Source organism: Hyla sarda, chromosome 7 (assembly GCF_029499605.1).
Source record: "Hyla sarda isolate aHylSar1 chromosome 7, aHylSar1.hap1, whole genome shotgun sequence".
In the NCBI taxonomy this organism is placed as follows: Eukaryota; Metazoa; Chordata; class Amphibia; order Anura; family Hylidae; genus Hyla; species Hyla sarda.
In genome coordinates, this window is record NC_079195.1 from 119,916,137 (window position 1) to 119,938,510 (window position 22,374).

The following is a 22,374-nucleotide window of genomic DNA, read 5'->3' on the forward strand; positions in this document are numbered from 1 at the left end:
CGTTAGTGTGAATTCACTAACGATCTGCCGCGATCGCCGAGACGGGGGGGGGGGGGATGACCCCCCCCCCCCCCCCCCCTCAGCATTTGCACGGGATGCCTGCTGAACGATATCAGCAGGCATCCCGGTCTAGTCCCCGCCCGGCACGCGCAGGGACCGAAATTTCGACGGGCATATGGATACGTTCTGGGTCCTTAAGTACCAGAAAGCCAGGGCATATCAATATGCTGTAGGTCCTTAAGGGGTTAAGCAGATGTTTCATTAGGACACCGTGAGCTATTTAATGACACTAAAATCTAAAAATATAAGTTTTTAGTTAAGTAGAAATTTTTGTCTGGCTTGCTCCATTCTTTATCAATAAGTGCTTTAACCTAATTATGGAGACTGAAAGTGCATCTGTCCTTAGGACCTAGACCCTCATAGAGGGCATCCTCTGCGGACAACGGCTCTTTGCTTTCCTCTAAATTCATGGTAATACGGATGGCCTTTATAAGTTGCTCAGTATCCTCACGGGTAATTTTATATATAACTCAATTTATCAATTTATCAGAAGGCGCCCAGACTTTGGGATCTATGCTTTAGACTGTTTAGACTATTTAAACCTCCTCCAGCATGGTCTGACATTTCGGCGTACTTTCAGCCGATGAGACTTGTCGCTGAAAAGTCGCTTTTGATAAATTCAGCACCAATGCATTTTTCCATCTAAAATAGACTAAAATGCATCATGTTCTAAAAATCCTCTAAAGCAAAAGTCGCAAAAAAGTCGCACATATTTAGACTACGACTTTCTGGGCGACAAATTTAGACACGAAAAAAAAAAAAACAGTCTAAATCCTTTTATAAATCTTACCCAATGTGTGTATGTATGTATGTAAGTATGTATGTGTATGTTCCAGCATCACGTCCAAACGGCTAAAGATATTAACATGAAACTTGGCACACATGTTACTTATATGTCAACAACAAACATAGGATAGGTCATTTAACCCTTACTCACTCCCATTTGCCAGGGTGGGGGTTTTTGTTTAAAGTCCCATACAAGCCTATGGGAAATATATGTTAGTGCATAACTTCCTAATAGTTGGAGATATTTCGATAATACTTGGTCACATGTTACTTATATGTCCACTTAAAATTTAAGATAGTTAATCCTTAACTACCCCAATTTGTGAGTCTCGGGGTTTTTGTTTAAAGTCCCATGCAAATCAATGGGAAATGTATGTTCCCACATAAAATATCTCCAGCCGTATGGAAGTTAATAATATCTGGTACACATATTACTTATAAGTCAAATAAAAAGATATGATAGTTAAATTAACCCTTACCTACACGCCTATATAAAAGATGGGTTTTTGTTTCAAGTCCTATTCAAGTATATGGGACTTCCAGTACCTTACTCCACAAGCTCCGCTCTGCATCTCCTGGTGAATGTGTCAATCCTGCTTGCAAGCCACACCCCATCTTACAAAGACATGCCTACTGTTTAAGCCCCACCCTTTTTTGCTATCTACCCTTTTTGTGCATCTATCTGGCTTGCAAATCACACCCAGTCCCACAAAGCCACGTCCGGTTCTATTTTCAGCTTACAATATCTTCATCACAAATCGGACGGGACATGACATGACAACAATATATGGGGATGGGATATGAAGTCAAAAGCTTCCTCCTTTGTTGATGTTCCTCCCCAACAAGGATGAGGAAGGAAAAACCGGGCAACTCAGCTAGTACCTGAATCCTCTACTTCTTCGTCAGAAGATAAGACCTCACCTTCTTCTCCTATAATTGACTTAGGCAGAGGGGATTGGGATAATGGGGCATGAAGAGTGGCCAAATCCTTGTCTTTTCTAAGACCTAGGTCCTGTAAAGAATTTTTAAGTTCATTTTTAATCATTTCCTTGATGGTTAGTGCAAGGAGGAGGATTCCTGGGCAACTAGAGCGTACACACAAGATGGCCAGATGGCTCTTTTTATATGAGGATTCTAGTGGACTTGTACATTGCGCACGTTCTAGATTATGGAGGAGATTTTTCAGAGTATTTAGACAGTTTTTTCTGGTCTAATTTTGTCGCACAGAAAGTTGCAATCTAAATAGGTTAGATTTTTTGCGACTTTTGCTTTAGAGGATTTTTAGAACATGATGCATTCTAGTCTATTTTGAACGGAAAAATGCATTGGTGCAGAATTTTCGGCAAAAAGTTGCATTGGCCGAAAGTACGCTTCCCCAGTTTTGTTCCGAGCGTTTAGAGCGGGGTCTTGACGTCACAGCCATGCCCCTCGTAACATCACACCACGCCCCCTCAATGCAAGTCTGTCACACCACGCCCACTCCCATAGACTTGCATTGAGTGGGCGTGGTATGACGTCACGAGAGGGTATAGCTGTGACGTCACGACCCCTGCTCCAAGCGTTCAGAACAAAATGTTCCGAACACTGGGGCAGCGGAGTAACCCTTTAAGTTGGAATAACACTGATTGATATTTCATTCTTTGTAGGTTGCCTCTAAGTAACATCAATGGGGTCTCTAAATAACTCATGAAATTTTAAACATCAAGATTTGACAATAAGGAATTCAAAACTTAATATAATCTGACACCACGGACAAAACGGAAAGTGTATCCTTCGCACCACAGCAGTTAGGCAACATTTGCACACAGTATTTCAGTCAGAATACTATAGCCAAAACTAGGATTGGAACTGAATGAAAAGATGAAAAGATTTGCAGCTTTTCTGTGTTTTGAACTAACTCCTGGTTTTGGCTAAAATACTGACCACATGCTACTTGTGAACACAGCCTTACAGTGGAAAAAAGCTTATTAGCAGCCAGAACAGCAATCCTAAAAACCTTACCAGAGGTGTGTGCATGCTCCATCGTGCATTGCGTTTTATGGCTCCAACAATGATGCCGATTTCCCCTTGAACGATGTAAATATTCTTGTCCACCATTTTAACAGTCCTAAAAAATGTGATAAAGAAAAGAAACATAACATCAATAACTTGAGACCTCAAACTCACACAAGAGCAGATGCTTGAACAAGCAAACACATTGCCAGCATAGAGCTACACCTGATGCTCAATAATTCCATGCAAATATTTAGCTAGCCATGAGAAAACACAGAAAACCATTAAAATTGTGGCAAAAAAAGAAATAAACAAGAGCCAATAAGACAAGGATTTTGGTTATAAGGCGCAGGTGGCATACACAAGGGAAAACCATCTGCCCAACCTTATTTTCCTAGCAGGACAAACAAGTGATTGACGTACAGGAGAAATTACTGACCTCTCAAACATTTAAAGGACAAAACTAAGGCTCTATACACATCTCGCTTTTTGTATAGGTACTTCTGAGGCCTTCTTTCAGAGGTAAACACTTGTAAATACTTCCAACAAAAACTCAAAACCATAAGCACAAGAAAAATTTGACATCTGAAACCATTTCAACATATAAAAGAAAACAATGGAAGCAATTTATGAAATACTGTGTAGAGGAACAGTGGGGCAGGTGCCATAGCAACCAATTAGATTTCAGCTTTTACTTTTTAGAGGTCTTTTTAAAATGAATGCTGGAATCTGATTGGTTGCAAAGTGCACCTGCTCCACTGTTCCTTTGCACAAGGTTTGATAAATCTCCTGCATATGAAAACTTTTACTAATAAAAAAAAGCCACAAACAACTGTACATAGAGTTGCTATAATATATTTAACAAACATGTTGACATTAGGGCTACACTCACAAAATGTTTTCATTGCTTTGAAGAGGGAAATGCCAATGTGACCCGCCTCTATCCACTACTTCATGACTATGACTGTGCCAACAACAATTAGGTGCCAGCACATACTAAAAGGAGGAACCTTATGGGTAGATTTATCAAATCCTAGTAAGTAGACCAGTTGCAAATAGAAACCAATCAGATTGCTTCTTTTTCACACCTTATTAACCCCTTAAGGACCAGGCCAATTTTCACTGTAGGACCAGAGCGTTTTTTGCCCATCTGCCCACTTTTACTTTAACCCCTTAAGGACCAAGAGGTTTTCTGTTTTTCCACTTTAGTTTTTTCCTCCTTACCTTTTAAAAATCATAACCCTGTCAATTTTGCACCTAAAAAAATCCATATTAGGGCTTATTTTTTTGCGCCACCAAATCTACTTTGTGATGACAGTCATTTTACCAAAAAATCTACGGCGAAACGAAAAAAAATAATAATTGTGCGACAAAATTGAAGAAAAAAAAAACACAATTTTGTAAATTTTGGGGGCCTCTTTTTCTACGCCGTACAAATCGGTAAAAATGACACCTTATCTTTATTCTGTAGGTCCATACGGTTAAAATGGTACCCTACTTTTATAGGTTGGATTTTGTTATACTTTTGGAAAAAATCCTAACTACATGCAGGAAAATGAATACATTTAATATTGTCCTCTTTTGACCCCTATAACTTCTTTAAATTTTTCCACGTACAGGGTGGTATGAGGGCTAATTTTTTTTAGCCGTGATCTGTAGTTTTAAACAGTACAATTTTTGTTTTGATCTGAATTTTTGATTGCATTTTATTCCTTTTTTTATGGTATTAAAAGTGACCAAAAATACACTATTTTGGAATTTTGAATTTTTTGCGCGTATGCCATTGACCATGCGGTTTAATTTACGATATATTTTTATAGTTCGGACATTTACGCAGACGGCGATATCATATATGTTTATTTTTATTATGTTTATATATTTTTTATATGAAATTTGGGAAAAGGGGGGTGATTTAAACTTTTAATAAGGAAGGGGTTAATGTGTGTGTTTTTAAACTTTTTTTAAAAACTTTTTCTTTTTACACTTTTAGGAGGAATCATTAGATTCCTCATACAGATCACTATGGTTGAATAGAACCATAGTGATCTGTGTGCTCTGCGCTCGAATGATAAAGCCTGGTCCTGCCAGGCCGTATCATTCAGAGAGCCGGAGCAGACACAGAAGCATAGGTAAGCCCTCAGGCTACCTCGGCAGTGGATCGCCCCCCCTCCCGCGATCGCGCTGCGGGGGGGGGGGCGATCAACCCCACTGGACCACCAGGGACTGAATACAGGCACCTTTAGACGCTGCAGTCAACTTTGACAGCGGCGATCTAAAGGGTTAATAGCCGCCCGCGGTGACCGCCGCATGTCTGCTATTAACGCCGGCCACCAGCTGCAGGAATCAGCTGGGGGCCGGCCGCTATGACGCGGGCTCGAGTCAGGAGCCCGCGTTATACCCGGTTAAGTCTGGGATGCTTTTACCCATCATTCTGATTCCGAGATTGTTTTTTTCTTGACAGATTCTACTTTATGTTATTGGTAAAATGTTGTCGATAATTGCACCATTTCCACAATTTTGCATTTTTCTAACTTTGAAGCTCTCTGCTTGTAAGGGAAATAGACATTCTACATAAATTATATATTGATTCACAAATACAATATGTTTACTTTATGTTTGCATCATAACGTTGATATGTTTTTACTTTTGGAAGATATCAGAGGGCTTCAAAGTTCAGCAGCAATTTTCAAATTTTTCACAACATTTTCAAAATCGGAATTTTTCATGGACCAGTTTAGGTTTGAAGTGGATTTGAAGGGCCTTTATATAAGAAATACCCCACAAATGACCAAATTATAAAAACCACACCCCTCAAAGTATTCAAAATGACATTCCGTAAGTGTGTTAACCCTTTAGGTGTTTCACAGGAATAGCAGCAAAGTGAAGGAGAAAATTCAAAATCTTCATTTTTTTACACTTGCATGTTCTTGTAGACCCAGGTAAAAGGAAAAAAAATGTGTAACCCAATTTCTCTCGAGTAAGGAAATATCTCATATGTTTATGTCAAGTGTTTGGCGGGCGCAGTAGAGGGCTCAGAAGGGAAGGAGCAACAATGGGATTTTGGAGACTGAGTGTTTCTGAAATGGTTTTTGGGGGGCATGTCACATTTAGGAAGCCCCTATGGTGCCAGAACAGCAAAAAAAAAAAAAAACATGGCATACAATTTTGAAAACTACACCCCTCAAGGAATGTAACAAGGGGTACAGGGAGCCTTAACACCCCACAGGTATTTCACAACTTTTTGTTAAAGTTGGATGTGTGTAAATGTAAAAAAAAATTTTTTAATAAAATGTTGTTTTTTCCCTAAATTTTACATTTTTTACAAGGGGTAATAGAAGAAAATTTCCCCCAAAATTTGTAACCCCATTTCTTCTGAGTATGGAAATACCCCAGTTGTGGACGTCAAGTGCTCTGCTGGCGCACTACAATGCTCAGAAGAGAAGGAGCGCCATTGAGCTTTTGAAAAGGGAATTTGTTTGGAATGGAAGTCAGGGGCCATGTGTGTTTACAAAGCCCCCCGTGGTGCCAGAACAGTGGACCCCCCCCCCCCCCCCCCCCACACACACACACAGCTGTTTGCTGTTTGGGCATGCTGGGATTTGCAGTTTTGCAACATCTGGAGGGGTACAATTTAGAGATCTCCAAGCTGTGGCCCTGCAGCTGTTGCAAAACTACAAATCCCTGCATGCCCAGACAGCACAATACCGAGTGACGTCCTCAACACGACTTCACCGCCATTGCGCACAGTGACAGCTCAGGAGGACTAAGCCGGACAGAAGTAGAGCAGACCCCGTTCCCTGGGAAAAGGTAATTATAAAACGGGAACGGGGGAGGCAATGGGGCAGTGGCGGCAGTCTCTGGCCGGCGCGGTGCGGAAGGGGGGGGGGGGGGGAGCGCCGGGTGGTGTCGCCAGGGGGGATAAATAGCCGTTAACTTATACCGGAATATCGGTATAAGTTATCGGCTATCGGCCCTAACCTCCACAGAATATCGATATCGGTAATGGCCCTAAAAAAACCGATATTGGTCGATCCCTAATATGAACACACCAACTGGCTGGTGTGAGGGGGGAGAGCTGCTGGACTATCTGATAACTGTGGGATAAGGGAGCAGCTCCATGTGCTATAATATGGGTGACCAAATGCAGGGATGTGGAATTCCTATCGCCCGATGCCCAGGACATGCAGTTCCAGGCGCCGGGCAGGTGAATTTTTCCGGCCCTTCGGGAAAGCAGGGCCAGACCTGACAAGCGCTGCGGCACTCTGCAGTATGTATGGAGCGGGCTCACCACTCCTGCCTGCTACATACTCTGCAGCCCCCGGCTGTAGAAACTTGCGCCCCGTGCAGACCTGGATCCTCTGCCTTCGCTTCACACAGCTCTAGCTTCGGAGAGCTGAGGGGAGGAGCGGACGCAAGTCTGCACAGGCGCAAGTTTCCACCTCACACCGCTGCTAATAGCCAGCATGCAGCGCTCAGCAGTCTGTATGGAGCGGGCTCCGGACTCCTGCCCGCTCCATACTCTGCAGCCCCCGGGTGTTCTCAGTAGCCGGGGGCCGCCGTTAATAGCCAGCATGCGGTGATCGCCGCGGCTGGCTATTAACCCTTTAGATCGCTGCTGTCAAAGCTAACAGCGGCATCTAAAGAGACGTGTGAATGCTCCCTGGTGGGCTAGTGGTGTAGAACGCCCCCCCGCAGAGTGATCGCAGGGAGGCGATCCACTATAGAGGTAGCCGGAGGGCTTACAGCTGTTCTCTGCCGTCACGTGGCTCTGTCATTGATTGAGCTTGGCTGGATTAGGCTCTCTCAATGGATCGCAGAGCACACAGATCAATCGAGTTCAATAGAATCTATTCATCTGTATGAGGAATCTAATGATTCCTCCTGAAAGTCTAATAAAGTGTAAAAAAAAAAAAAAAATAATAAGTTTTAAACAAAAGTTTAAAAGACACACATTAACCCCTTCCATGTTTAAAGTTAAAATCACCCCCTTTTCCTATATAAAACATAATAAAAATAAACATCTTTGGTATCGCTTCATGCGTAATTGTACGACCTATTAAAATATAACATTATGTATCCCATACAAAAAATACCGAACCACAGAATTGCAATTTTTATAATATCCCAGAAAAAAAAGTTCAAACGCGATTAAAAAGTCAGATCAATACCAAAATGGTACCAATACAAAAAAAACTGATTACAGCGCAAAAAATTAGCCATCATACAGCCTGGTATGGGAAAAAAAGATAACTACAGGGGTCAAAAAATGGCGATTAAATTTATTATTTTTTTTAATTCAGAATTTTTTTTAAATAAGTAAAACATGACGTAAAACTATACAAATCTGGTATTGCTGTAATATGGCCGGCCTGAAGTATGAAACTAACATGTTCGCTCCACCATAAGGTAAATGGCGTAGAAAAGAAAACCACCAAATCTGCAAAATTATCTTTTACTATTTCAATATCACTTCACTATATAAATTCTCTTTTTTTTTATGGTTCAGAGAATATGTTATTGAAAAATTAAAAGGTATCATTATAGTAGGTAGTTATGGCTATTATAGGGCGAGGAGGAAAAAATTTGAGTGTAAAAGCGAAAATTGGCCGGGACAAATGGATCGTCATGAGGGACAAGTAGATTTTGCTCCATTTTAGTCCCGTGGACAAGTAGTTTTTTATAAAATTTCCACACCCCTGTGACCAAATGCCTTTGATACCTACAATCTAGGGAAAAGTTAGGAGGGGGCACACAATATTCCACAGTATCGATAATATCCATAATCTGTCATATAGTCATCACATACACCACTTTGGAGTGCAGCATTTACACTAATAAGTGGACTGGCTTGAGTACACAGTAGAGGGTGTATTACGATATATACATATCTACAGATTTCACTAAATACTTTCCGGTAAATATTAGTACAGATATCCATTAAATAATACTAAGGATTATTATATTTTTCTGCTAAAAAATAGAAAGTCTGTGGAACTCAGCAAGCAAGGGGTTAGGAAGTTTTGAGCTTAGCAGCCAGATGTCATACTAGTTTCCCTTTCATTTTCATAGAAACATGTGAAAAGCTTTGAGAGTGCAGAGACCCTCACCAATTTCAAGAACAAGCCGGGTGAAGCACTAGGCTAAGCTCTTCGCTCCACCTCACTGCAGCTGATGGGCCCATAGACTTCCTAAAGTATGCTTTCACTCCAGTGAGGAGAGAAATGGAAATAAAAGTGCTTAAAGGGGTATTCCAGGCAAAACCTTTTTTTTTATATATATCAACTGGCTCCGGAAAGTTAAACAGATTTGTAAATTACTTCTATTAAAAAAATCTTAATCCTTTCAATAGTTATTAGCTTCTGAAGTTTTCTGTCTAACTGCTCAATGATGATGTCACGTCCCGGGAGCTGTGCATGATGGGAGAATATCCCCATAGGAACTGCACAGCTCCCGGGACGTCATCAGAGAGCAGTTAGACAGAAAACAACAACTCAACTTCAGAAGCTAATAACTATTGGAAGGATTAAGATTTTTTTTAATAGAAGTGATTTACAAATCTGTTTAACTTTCTGGAGCCAGTTGATATATACAAAAAAGTTTTGGCCTGGAATACCCCTTTAACCTAGTGCTTTTCCTCACTTGTTGGTGGGGGTCTCAGCACTCAGACCCTGAGAAACTAAAACTTCTGACTGTCTATGATATCTAAAATAAATAAATAAAATAAAATAAAAAGGGGGTTAAAAACGACAGTGACACAATCATGGAATCATGGAATCATGGAGGATCATATCTGGAATTTGTGGAGGTTCCAAGCAGAATGATCCCAAATACAGACGCAATATAAGCATACCTTTGTTGTGGGGAAGCATTCTAAACAGTAAGGCTGGGTTCACACTACGTTTTGTCCCATACGGGAGCGCATACGGCAGGGGGGAGCTAAAAGCTCGCGCTCCCGTATGTGACCGTATGCGCTCCCGTATGTCATTCATTTCAATGAGCCGACCGGAGTGAAACGTTTGGTCCGGTCGGCTCATTTTTGCGCCGTATGCGCTTTTACAACCGGACCTAAAACCGTGGTTGACCACGTTACAATGTCACCTGTATAACATACACCTATGAGTGCGTGTGATGAGTATATGACTGGAACCGGTACAGCATCTATATGGCACTGTATATACTCAAGTGCAGGAACACACAACATTTTGTTGCACTTTTTACAGTTTTTTTTCATTCTGCAGCCAAATGTTACTTTAGGGCAGGATCACATGTGTCGTATTCTGCGCTGCATATTTTCTTACCTATTGAAGTTCAAGGGTAGCAAAACTAGCTGCAGAAATATACGGCACATGTGACCCTACTTTTAAGAGGAATAAGTCTCCTCAATACCACGTATAGAGCTGCAGACCCCAGCAGTTGAGGCACATTAGGCCCATAAAAAAAAAGACTTCTACCTTTGCTGTGTACAGCATTTATATACAGTAACCCCCCCCCCCCCCCCCGACATATGATAAAATCGACATACAATTACCTCTCAGAGGCCATCGCATGTCGATGTCAGCATCGACATATGATGCTTTTATATGTCGGGACCATCGCATTAACTGCTATCCGACAGCGCAAAATGCTTAAGCTGCTGTCGGATAGCAGTTTAAGCATCCCTGGCAGGTTCACTTATCTATCCCTGCTGCTCCGGGTCACCTTCACGATCCTCCGGTGTCTTCTGTATCTTCTCCGGGGTCCGGGCCTCGCTTTCCGGCGTCGTTATTACGTCACTACGCGCCGGCGCAGCAGCATAATAACGTCACCAGAAAGCGAGGCCCGGACCCTGCACAAGAAGCCGGAGGATCGCGAAGAAGACACCGGAGCAGCGGGACAGCATCGGGAGCCCCTGGGACAGCATCGGGAGCGGTGAGGACCTGGTCCGGAGCGGCGGGGACAGGTGAGTACAGCTTCCTATACTTTACATTGCACGGATCCCTCAACACACGATGGATTCGACAAATGATGGGTCGTTTGGAACGAATTACCATCGTATGTTGAGGGACCACTGTACTTATAAGCCAGCTCTTTTCCCATTTCAGCTTAAAGGGGTACTCCGGTGGAAAACTTTATTTTAAGATCAACTGGTGCCAGAAAGTTGAACATATTTGTAAATTACTTCTATTAAAAAATCTTAATCCTCCCAGCATAAGTATCCCTGTATACTGACGCATACTCATCCCTGTATACTGACGCATACTCATCCCTGTATACTGACGCATACTCATCCCTGTATACTGACGCATACTCATCCCTGTATACTGACGCATACTCATCCCTGTATACTGACGCATACTCATCCCTGTATACTGACGCATACTCATCCCTGTATACTGACGCATACTCATCCCTGTATACTGACGCATACTTATCCCTGTATATTAATATCCCTGTATACTGACGCATACTTATCCCTGTATACTGACGCATACTCATCCCTGTATATTAATATCCCTGTATACTAACGCATACTCATCCCTGTATATTAATATCCCTGTATACTGACGCATACTTATCCCTGTATACTGACGCATACTTATCCCTGTATATTAATATCCCTGTATACTAACGCATACTCATCCCTGTATATTAATATCCCTGTATACTAACGCATACTTATCCCTGTATATTAATATCCCTGTATACTGACGCATACTCATCCCTGTATACTGACGCATACTCATCCCTGTATACTGACGCATACTCATCCCTGTATATTAATATCCCTGTATACTGACGCATACTTATCCCTGTATACTGACACATACTTATCCCTGTATATTAATATCCCTGTATACTGACACATACTCATCCCTGTATACTGACACATACTCATCCCTGTATACTGACACATACTCATCCCTGTATACTGACACATACTCATCCCTGTATACTGACACATACTCATCCCTGTATACTGACACATACTTATCCCTGTATACTGACACATACTTATCCCTGTATACTGACACATACTTATCCCTGTATACTGACACATATCACTGGACATGCTCTCTGGTCATACAGACATCTACCGTATATAAAGGTAATCATAGGGAATAGACAATACACTGCACGCCTCGTCCTCACCATTACCAACCACATCCCCTATGGTGCCTGTTATCTGCTTCCTATTACCTGTCAGTGGGATTGACCCTGGATCCAAAATGGCGGCCTAGGCAGCGGCGGTGACGTTGGCTTCACATTCAGCTCTGGTGGTCAGAATACACCAACGAATCACCATGGGCTCCACAGGACAGTAAGCTGCCACCAAGCACTGGGCACAACCACATACACTACGGGGACAGGACACGTCCACAGCACAGGCCCGGCGAGGAGCCGGCTACAGTCTTCCCTGTAAACTTCACTGACGTGGTAACGCAGCCTACCGCGACACCTGGAAACCACAACTCTCCGCCAATCGGTGACAAGTAACAGATGACAAGCAGGCGTCTTATCCAATCAGCTAACGGACAGTTCTATAAGGCGGAACTAGTAATTCCACCTCACACCGGCAGAGTCGGGAGGGCGGGTGTAGTGGGGGCGTGACTGTTTCTAAGAACTACCAATAGGTGTGAGCGAATCGGTGATTGGCAAATGTAGAGATGTCAGACAGTGCATGGTATACAGTGCACAGAGCAAGACGGAAGGGTTGGTTGACCTGCAGTTACTCCAAGCGGTCTGTAAATAGTGTGTGGTGGCTCAGGCTGGATCTGCAGTGTATATCAGTGTAGCCATTATTACCACAATGACAGTACTACAGGGTGAGGACCATGTGGATATGGAACGACACCAGACAAGCAAGTCTGTAAAAATAGAATGTGTCTGACATTTCATCACAGGATGTCTAGTGTAGTTTGTTTCCTCCACCCTTTTAGTGCTGGTGGTTTTCATGTGTGTGCGACAATTGTATCAGTACTTTGTACGTTTCCTTAGTGTAGAGCTTTTCTCACATCTCCTTTTAGGCTGGGTTCATATCACGTTTTTGCCATACTGTTTTCAATCCGTTTTTCTAAAGAAAACCATATGGCATAAAAAACGGATGGAACAGTATGGGAAAAAAGTAAACCGTATGCGTTTTTAAACAGTATACTGTTTTTAAAAGTGCATACAGTTCTGTCAGTTTTTATAAAAAAAAAAAAAAAAAGTTTTTGAAAATGTTGTCCATTTTTAATGGGAGGGGTCTTGGGTGGGGACTTTAGGATTCAAATGCGCATGTGCAAAGTAAAAACGTATCCGTATACATGTGCGTTTCCCATTGACGTCCATGTAAAAAAAAAACGTATGCGGTTGACCACGATTTTGTCTCCGGTTTAAAAACCGTACTGCAACCGCATACGTTTTTTTTTAACATGGACGTCAATGGGAAATGCACATGTATACGGTTCCATACGGGAAAAACGTATATATGTTTGCACATGCGCATTTGAATCCTAAAGTCCCCACCCAAGACCCCTCCCATTAAAAATGGACAAAATTTTCAAAAACGTATGGGTTGTTTTTTCAATAAAAACTGACGGAACTGTATGCACTTTAAAAAACGCATACGGTTTACTTTTTCCATTCTGTTCCATCCGTTTTTTGCCATACGGTTTTCTTTAGAAAAACGGATTGAAAACAGTATGGCAAAAACGTAGTGTGAACCCAGCCTTAGACGGTGTAGTTTTGTGCCTCGATTTTGCTCTTTGCATTAAACTTAATTTTTTAACCCCTTAAGGACCACGGGTTTTTCCGTTTTTGCACTTTCGTTTTTTCCTCCTCACCTTTTAAAAATCATAACCCTTTCAATTTTGCACCTAAAAATCCATATGATGGCTTATTTTTTGCGTCACCAGTTCTACTTTGCAGTGACATCAGTCATTTAACCAAAAATCTACGGAAAAACTAAAAAAAATAATAATTGTGCGATGAAATTGGAGAAAAAACACCATTTTGTAACTTTTGGGGGCTTCCGTTTCTACGCAGTAAATTTTTTGGTAAAAATGATACCTTATCTTTATTCTATAGGTCCATACGGTTAAAATGATACCCTACTTATATAGGTTGGATTTTGTCGTACTTCGGAAAAAAATCATAACTACATGCAGGAAAATTTATACGTTTAAAATTGTCATATTCTGGCCCCTATAACTTTTTTATTTTTCCGCATATGGGGCGGTATGAGGGCTCATTTTTTGCGCCATGATCTGAAGTTTTTATTGGTACCATTTTTGTATTGATCAGACTTTTTTATTGCTTTTCATTCATTTTTTCATGATATATAAAAAGCGACCAAAAATACGTTATTTTGGACTTTGGAATTTTTTTGCGCGTACGCCATTGACCGTGTGGTTTAATTAATGTCCCAGCTGATCGGGACATCGCATTTTCACTGCGGTAGTCCCGATCAGCCCCGCTGAGCAGCCGGGCAGCTTTCACTTTCGTTTTAGATGCGGCGTTCAACTTTGAACGCCGCGTCTAAAGGGTTAATAGCGTGCAGCACCGCGATCGCTGCCGCGCTTTTAGCCCCGGGTCCCGGCATGTATCTGTGGGGGACCAACTGCCGGGACCAACCCGATATGACGCGGGGTCCCCGCGTTATATCGCGGGAGCCGGCCAAGGATGTAAGTATACGTCCTTGGTCGTTAAGGGGTTAAATAAATACGTGATCACTGCATGGTGAAAAAAAATGGTGTACTGTATGACAACATTGTGAAGAATTTCTTTTAAAACCACTGCACCAAATTCAGACAACACTGCAGCTCTAAATGCAATGATAAATGTCTCCCTATCTTTGTACCATTTCATTTTTCCATGAAAAAAAAAAAACAAGGGAACTGGTTTATTCTTAGGCAGCACATGTGACTTTATTTGCTGGTATATAACGGTGTACACAGGATAATGTAACCACAGCAGGACCATTGACTTTAATGGACCTAACGTAATCTACTAGTGACTACAGGGGAGATTTATTAAGCTGTTTTATAGTACGATTCTTTTTGTAACCCAGAGCAACCAATCACAGTTCTGCTTTAATTTTACCAGGAAATTTAATAAATAAATAAAACCTGAGCTCTAATTGGTTGCTATGGGTAACAAGTACAATCTTACTGTAAGGCTGCATTCACACTTCCCATTACGGGTGCCGGATCCGGCTAGGGGAGGGGCAAACTGGGCTCTCCCGTACCACGGCCGGACCAGCGCTGAACACCATTTACATTAATGAACCGACCGGAGTCAAACGGTGACTCCGGTCGGCTCATTTTTGATTCGTATGCGGTTTTGTGACCAGACCTAAAACCGTAGTATACTACAGTTTTAGGTCCGGTCAGGAAACTGCATTCGGGTCACCTTAGACTCAGCTCCCCGATACGGTCCGAGTCATCAGCCACACAGGTTAGAGGATGCACATCCAGCTCCATAACAGCAACTTCTATCATGGCGCTCCAGTCACAGCAGTTGGCCCAGCAGGCAGAGCAGTTGAGCCAGTTTTCCGGCACCAACTGCCACAACCACAGCCTCCGCCTGATCCATTGCTGCCTACCACTGCTGCAGTCTCCTCCAAAACGAAACTCCGCTTGTCTCTTCCTGAGAAATATGAGGGGGATCCCAAGTCCTGTCGTGGTTTCGTGACGCAGAACTCCATGCACATTGAACTCATGGCGGAACAGTTCCCTACAGAACGAGCAAAGGTGGCCTTCGTTATCAGTCTCTTAACTGGAAGGGCTTTGGCCAGGGCAACTTAGCTTTGGGATCGCAGTGATGGTTTCACAACCAATCTCCAGGCTTGCCTAACGGAATTTCGGGGTGTCTTTGAGGAACCAGCCCGCGCCTCCTCCGCTGAGATGGCATTGCTGAGTCTTTCGCAGGGCAACTCCTCTGTGCGCGATTGTATGCCATTGGATGTATGCCATTCAGTTTCATTCCCTGGCATCGGAGTTATCATGGAACAATGAAGCTCTTTGTGCCACCTTCAAGAGAGGACTATCTAGTCATATCAAGCATGCCCTTGCTGCCCGGGAATTGCCATCTAACTTGAATGAAGTTATACACTTGGCATCCCAGATTGATATTCGTTTCTCTGAGCGACGTGAGGAACTTCGTCAAGAAAGGGAATCTAAATTACCTTGGCGCTTTCCTCGTCTGGCACCTGTCTTCCAGCAACCACCGCAATCTCATATGTTGCCTCCCGCAGTGGAGGCTATGCAGGTGGATCGGTCTTGCCTGACCCTGCCGACAAACTGAGAATCTATGTCTTTACTGCGCCAGTGCGGATCATTTCCTAAAAGATTGTCCTCTATGTCCACAGCCACAGGGAAACACTCGCACCTAGGGTTTGTGGGAGAGGCCTCCCTAGGCGTGAATACCACCTCTCCACGCTTAAATTTGACGGTCCAGCTTTTTCTACCCTCCAAAGAGATTGTCTCTGTTCTTGCCTTCTTGAACTCTGGTTCCTCTGGTGGGAAATTTTATTGATGCCTCCCTTGTACATAGATATCATCTTCCTGTATCTGGCCTGTTAAAGCCCTTGTACATCTTTACAGTCAATGGAAAAAGACTAGACTGTACTGTGCTATACCACTCTGAACAGTTGTCTATGCAGGTTGGAGCCTTGCATAAGGAGAACTTGACTTTTTATGTACTCCCTCCTTTTACTTCTCCTCTCCTGCTTGGCCTACCGTGGTTTCAACTCCATGCCCCGCAGTTGGATTGGAAAACTGGAGAAGTTCTTCATTGGGGACCGCATTGCATCAACCACTGTATTCAAATACGTTTGGCTAAGTTGGAATAATCTTCTTGTCCTCTGCCCGGTTTGCCTTTGTTCCTTCAGGACTTTGCTGATGTCTTCAGTGAAAAACAAGCTGAAGTCCTACCACCACATCGTCCCTATGACTGTCCTATTGATTTACTGCCCGGCTCCACACCTCCCCGGGGCAGAATCTACCCTTTGTCAGTCCCTGAACTCAGGCTATGTCTAATTACATCCAGGAGAATCTTCAGCAGGGATTTATCAGGAAGTCCTCTTCCCCTGCTGGAGCCGGGTTCTTCTTTGTGGAAAAGAAAGACGGATCTTTGCGACCTTGCATCGACTACCGAGGCTTGAATAAAATTACAATAAAAACTGCAACCCACTTCTTTTAATCTCTGAATTATTTGATAATCTGCAAGGTGCAAGGATCTTCTCTAAACTAGACCTTCGTGGGGCCTATAATTTGATTCGTATACGTGAAGGGGACGAGTGGAAGACTGTGTTTAATACTTGTGACGGACATTTTGAGTATCTGGTGATGCCATTCGGACCCTGTAATACTCCAGCAGTCTTTTAGGAGTTTGTCAATGACATTTTTCGTGACCTCCTGTGTTGTTGTCTCTTTGGATGACATTCTCATCTACTCTCCCAATCTCCACACTCATTATTCTCATCCCCCCAAGTTTTACAGTGCCTCCGAGACAATTATCTCTATGCAAAACTTAAAAAGTGTACTTTTGAAAAGACTAGCCTTCCGTTTCTGGGGTATTTTGTTACCAGTCAAGGTGTAAAAATGGATCCTAAGAAGTTGTCCGCTGTACTGTATTGGCCTTGACCTTCTGGCTTGAAAGTGATTCAGCGTTTCCTCGGCTTTGCCAATTATTATCGGCAATTTATTCCACGCTACTCCACCTTGGTTGCCCCCATCGTCTCTCTTACCAAGAGAACTGCTAATCCGAAGGTCTGGACTCCTGAGGCCGAAGAAGCGTTCAAACAGTTCAAATCCACCTTCGCTTCTGCTCCTATGTTGCCAAGACCAGATGCAGGCAAGCCATTTATTTTGGAAGTGGATGCTTCTTCAGTTGGTGCAGGTGCAGTTTTGATACAAAAATCATCCAAAGGAAGGAACTGTAACCTGCGGTTTCTTCTGTAAGACTTCTTTCCTGCAAAACGAAATTATAAAATTGGAGATCGCAAGCTCTTGGCTATTAAATTGACCAAAGAATGGCGTCATCTCTTGAAGGGCTCTGTACATCCGCTTACTATTTATACTGACCACAAGAACCTGCTATATCTACAGACTGCCCATCGTCTCAACTAGAGATGAGCGAACTTCCAGTAATTCGATTTGTCATGAACTTCTCGGCTCGGCAGTTGCTTCCTTTAGTCTGCATAAATTAGTTCAGCTTTCAGGTGCTCCGGTGGGCTGGAAAAGGTGAATACAGTCCTAGGAGAGAGTCTCCTAGGACTGTATCCACCTTTTCCAGCCCACCGGAGCACCTGAAAGCTGAACTCATTTATGCAGGCTAAAGTCAGCAAATGCCGAGCCGAGAAGTTTGTGATGAATCAAATTACTGGAAGTTCGCTCATCCCTAGTCTCAACCCTCGGCAGGCTCGCTGGTCTCTGTTCTTCTCCAGATGTGTGCTTTTTTTATTCACTTCCATCCAGCAGAGAAGAATCTTCTGTAGTACAAGACCAAGAATCTCACACTCAACATATTGTTCCTCCTGATCGTCTCATTTCTGCAGCACCAGCAAGTCTTCAGCACCTGCCTCCTGGGAAGACCTACATTACTCCCCGCCTAAGAAATGGGGTCATTCCTCTCTGTTGGCTGATCATGCCGGTATTCGTAAGTCCTTGCAACTCATCTCCCGACAGTATTGGTGGCCAACTCTAAAACAAGATGTCATTGACTTTGTTCCTTCCTGTTCAGTCTGTGCCCGGGACAAGACCCTTCGTCCCAAGCCTGCTGGTCTACTACATCCTTTGCCAGTTCCTGAGCTGCCCTGGACCGACATAGCAATGGACTTTATTACTGACCTTCCTTCTTCTGGCGGCAATACGGTCATCTGGGTTGTTGTGGACAGATTTTCTAAAATGTCTCATTTTGTGCCCTTGCCAGGTTTACCATCTGCACCACAGCTTGCCAAGCTATTCCTTGGTCATATCTTCCATCTACATGGATGATATGACTGCCTATTCGTATTGTCTCCGACCGGGGAGTCCAGTTAGTCTCCAAGTTCTGGAGGGCCCTCTGCTCTTGTCTCAAAGTTAAATTGTACTTCTCCTCGGCTTACCACCCTCAATCCAATGGTCAAGTTTAAAGGGTGAACCAGGTCCTGGGAGACTATCTCCGCCATTTTGTCTCTGCTCGCCAAGTCTGGGCCGATTTACTACCCTGGGACGAATTTTCTTACAACCATAGGGATTCAGAATCCACTGGGACTTCACCCTTCTTTGTGGTCTATGGACTTCATCCTCGTCCTCCTCTTCCCTTGTCTTCTTCTTCTTCTGGAGTACCTATGGCTGACGAACTGGTGTGGAATTTTGCCTCCATATGGCAGAAAACCCGTCACTCCCTTCTTCATGCCACGACCCGTATGAAGTCGCAAGCGGACAGGAAAAGACGCCCTTCTCCCGAGCTCTCTCCTGGGGTTATCCTCCAGATATATGTGCTTTAAGGTACCCTCTTATAAACTGGATCCACGCTTTTTGGGTCCCTATAAAGTCAAAAAACAACTTAATCCCGTGGCTTATTCTAGGGATCGACCGATTATCGGTTTGGCCGATATCAGCCGATAATCACGATTTTGGGCATTATCGGTATCTGCAATTACCTTGCCGATAATGCCCCGACCCCCGCACCGCCCTCACCGCACCGCGACCACCTGACCCCCCCCCCCCCCCCGCTACTTCTGGCTCCTGCTGCGTCCTGCGTTACGCTGTGCGGTAGGGGGCGCGGTGGGGGTGATAGGACTTAGAACCCCGGACAAGCAGGGGGAGAGAAGCGGGTGGCGGCGGCGGCCTATGGCACCGCAAAAGCCACTGCAGTGCATTGATTTAAAGCGCAATGCACTGCACCGATTATCGGTATCGGCCCTAAAAAAACGATATCGGTCGATCCCTAGCTTATTCCCTCCATCTGCCCTCCTCTCTCTGGATCCCAAATTCCTTCCATGTCTCCATCTTGAAGACTGTCATCCGCAATCGATTTTGTAAAAAAGGACATCTCGCCTTCCTCCATCTCTAGTACCTCTGATGTTTTTGCTGTTAAGGAAATCTTAGACTCCAAGCTGGTCAGAGGAAAATGCTTCTTTCTTGTGGATTCGGAAGTATTCGGTCTTTGGGGAGAGGTCTTGGGAACAACAGGACACAGTATCTTGGACCAGGACCTTCTCCAAAAATTTCTGAACCACAAGAGAAGGGGGGGGGGGGGGAACTGTTACACCCTGCGTTCCGGCCGTGAGCGCAGTGTCCCTGTGTCCCGTCTGCCGGCGGGGCTGGGATTCGCATCGCGGGACGCGCTCCCGCATGCGAATCCCAGCCCGTCAATCACCACGCTATATCCAGACCTTTATTTGACTTTGCACCTTTGCCGCCTGCCTTGACCTTCTGCTACATTTGACTACGCTACTGCCTTATCCTTCGGTACCTCGCCTTGCCCAGCTACCTGTGTGGACAAGCTGTGTCGGGGGTAGTGACCTAGGTGTCGCCTGCCGCAGCAAGCCCATCCTGCCTTGTGGCGGGCTCTGGTGAAGACCAGCGGCACCTTAGACTCCGCTCCCAGATACGGTCCGAGTCATCAGCCACACAGGTTAGAGGATCCACATCCAGCTCTGTAACAGTTACATCTATCCATCTGAGACGCAATCCCTCTTCCTTTAGAGAAATATATTCATTATATATACCGTCTTAGCGTATTTTTAGCCACTTGTATCATGGATTCTTTGATTTATTTATTGATATATATTTCTCATAGACAGATACCTATATGTATATAATTCATGTAACACATTTCCTACAAACACAGAAAGTTGCTGGTTGACAAATGCCTACTTCTCCTTAGCATGAAGGCTTATTGTGGTTCCGCAACTCACCTGCTTCTTTTTCACGGAGCGCTGCTGACATTTTTTTTCACAGCCTTCGGTTGTCACGATCGGTCCCCCATCTGTTCTGCTGACGAACTCACATATGTGTGTGCACGAAGACCGGGATGTGCGGTAAATGAAGGCTGCTCAAATAAGAAACACTCCCTGACAAGCCGCCCAGTGTTTCGCAGGTTAGTATGGGAAACAATGCTCCCAAGGATTAATATTGTGTGATGTTTTTTAGACTGTGATGAGAATGGAAAGTGACTTTTAATATTCGGATGTCATGGAATTGTTTTATTGAATGTACTTATGCTTTGTAACATCTCTGCATGATTTTTGCGGGCTTGGGTGGATATAAAAAGAATGTCACGCCCAATCCCCAATCAGGGAACCTGACGAAACACGTTGTTAGTTTGCGTGCATCTAGGAAATAAATATATATGTTTTTTTATTTATCAAGTCTGTCTCCTGCCGGTTATTTGCTAAATAGCCCCTGAGCACCTAGAGGAGAGCGTCGCTGACAGCACTACCTTCTTGGAGGGAATTATCCCTTCCTTTCTCTACATTGTACAGACCGTCTTCCACCAGCTGGATACGGGACCAATGGGGGCTGCTCTCCTCTGACATACCACTTGCTGTGGAATCAAGCCATTCATGGTGTTGTGCTCATAGTACAACACCGCAAGGTGAGCAAACCCTCATTTCTTTGCACACAGATACAGGAGTCCGCACTATAACCCAATGCACATTATAGACTTGAATGCAGTAGAAGTAGCAGCAGCAGAAAAACCTTCTTTCGGGGTGCGTATTATAGAAATATAGTTCAAATGAATCCGAAAAAGAGAACAAGAAATTGCACTCACCGCTCCAGTGTGGAAAAAGGCCGGTTTATTCACATATTCATGGACAATGTGCAAGGTGCAGACATGGACAAGACGTGGCTTCTTTCAAATGAATGGGTGACAGCTGTTGCGCGTGCGCACAAGCACACTTCCTCAGACCCTGTTCCTTGACACACCGGCATCTCCTTAAGAAGCCAAGTGGGATGACGTGTGTCAAAGGAGGTGCAACATTACATAAGTGCAAACATTAAAAACAAGCAAAAAACTTTAAAAGTTACTTACAAACCTTAGGCAAAAACGCTATAATCCAGCCTTTCATTTAATCCGAGGTTGCTGTAGGCATTCATTTTGATGATGTCAGCAACAGGGCTATACTTAAAGGACAGTGAAAACCTGGTGGGGTTACCAGTAGCAATGGGATTTTCTTTTTTTTTAAAGAAGGTTTTTTCTGTCTTGTAGGAAGGCTCTATTTAAGGCTTCCTTAAGGATCTTGTCAGGATAACCCCTGTCATGTAATCTCTTCTCCAATTCGCCAGCTTGCTTCAAAAATACTTCATCCGAGCTATTAATGCAATGCAGACATAAGAACTGCCCGTAAGGTATAGCTTTTTTTTAACATGCTCTGGATGATAGCTGTCGAAGTGGAAAAGAGAATTGCACGCAGTGCAAAAAAGAAAAAAAAAAATATTCCGTTGCTACTGGTAACCCCCACCAGGTTTTCACTATCCTTTAAGTATAGCCCTGTTGCTGACATCATAAAATCTGCAGTTAGAAAAAAAAATGGCTTTTGATTAAAAATTACCCTATATTAGGTCCCTTAGTCGATAATAATCC

At 43.5% G+C, this 22,374-nt stretch overlaps 1 protein-coding gene across 6 annotated transcripts in view; it reads right to left on the bottom strand.

The window, feature by feature from the left end:
• GBF1 (golgi brefeldin A resistant guanine nucleotide exchange factor 1) overlaps window positions 1-15,228 on the bottom strand; it is a 254,726-nt gene extending 239,498 nt beyond the window's left edge. For 5 of the 6 annotated variants that reach the window (XM_056530579.1, XM_056530578.1, XM_056530577.1 and 2 more), the window contains exons 1-2: window positions 15,208-15,228; window positions 2,848-2,953 (exon numbers count right to left, since the gene is read on the bottom strand). In XM_056530579.1, coding sequence (XP_056386554.1) covers window positions 2,848-2,943 — 96 coding nt within the window. In that variant the 5' untranslated portion in view covers window positions 2,944-2,953; window positions 15,208-15,228. Of the gene's footprint in view, window positions 1-2,847; window positions 2,954-12,015; window positions 12,337-15,207 lie in introns of those variants that run through there. The other variant, XM_056530574.1, reaches the window with a different exon arrangement.
• Window positions 15,229-22,374: the final 7,146 nt, after the last annotated feature.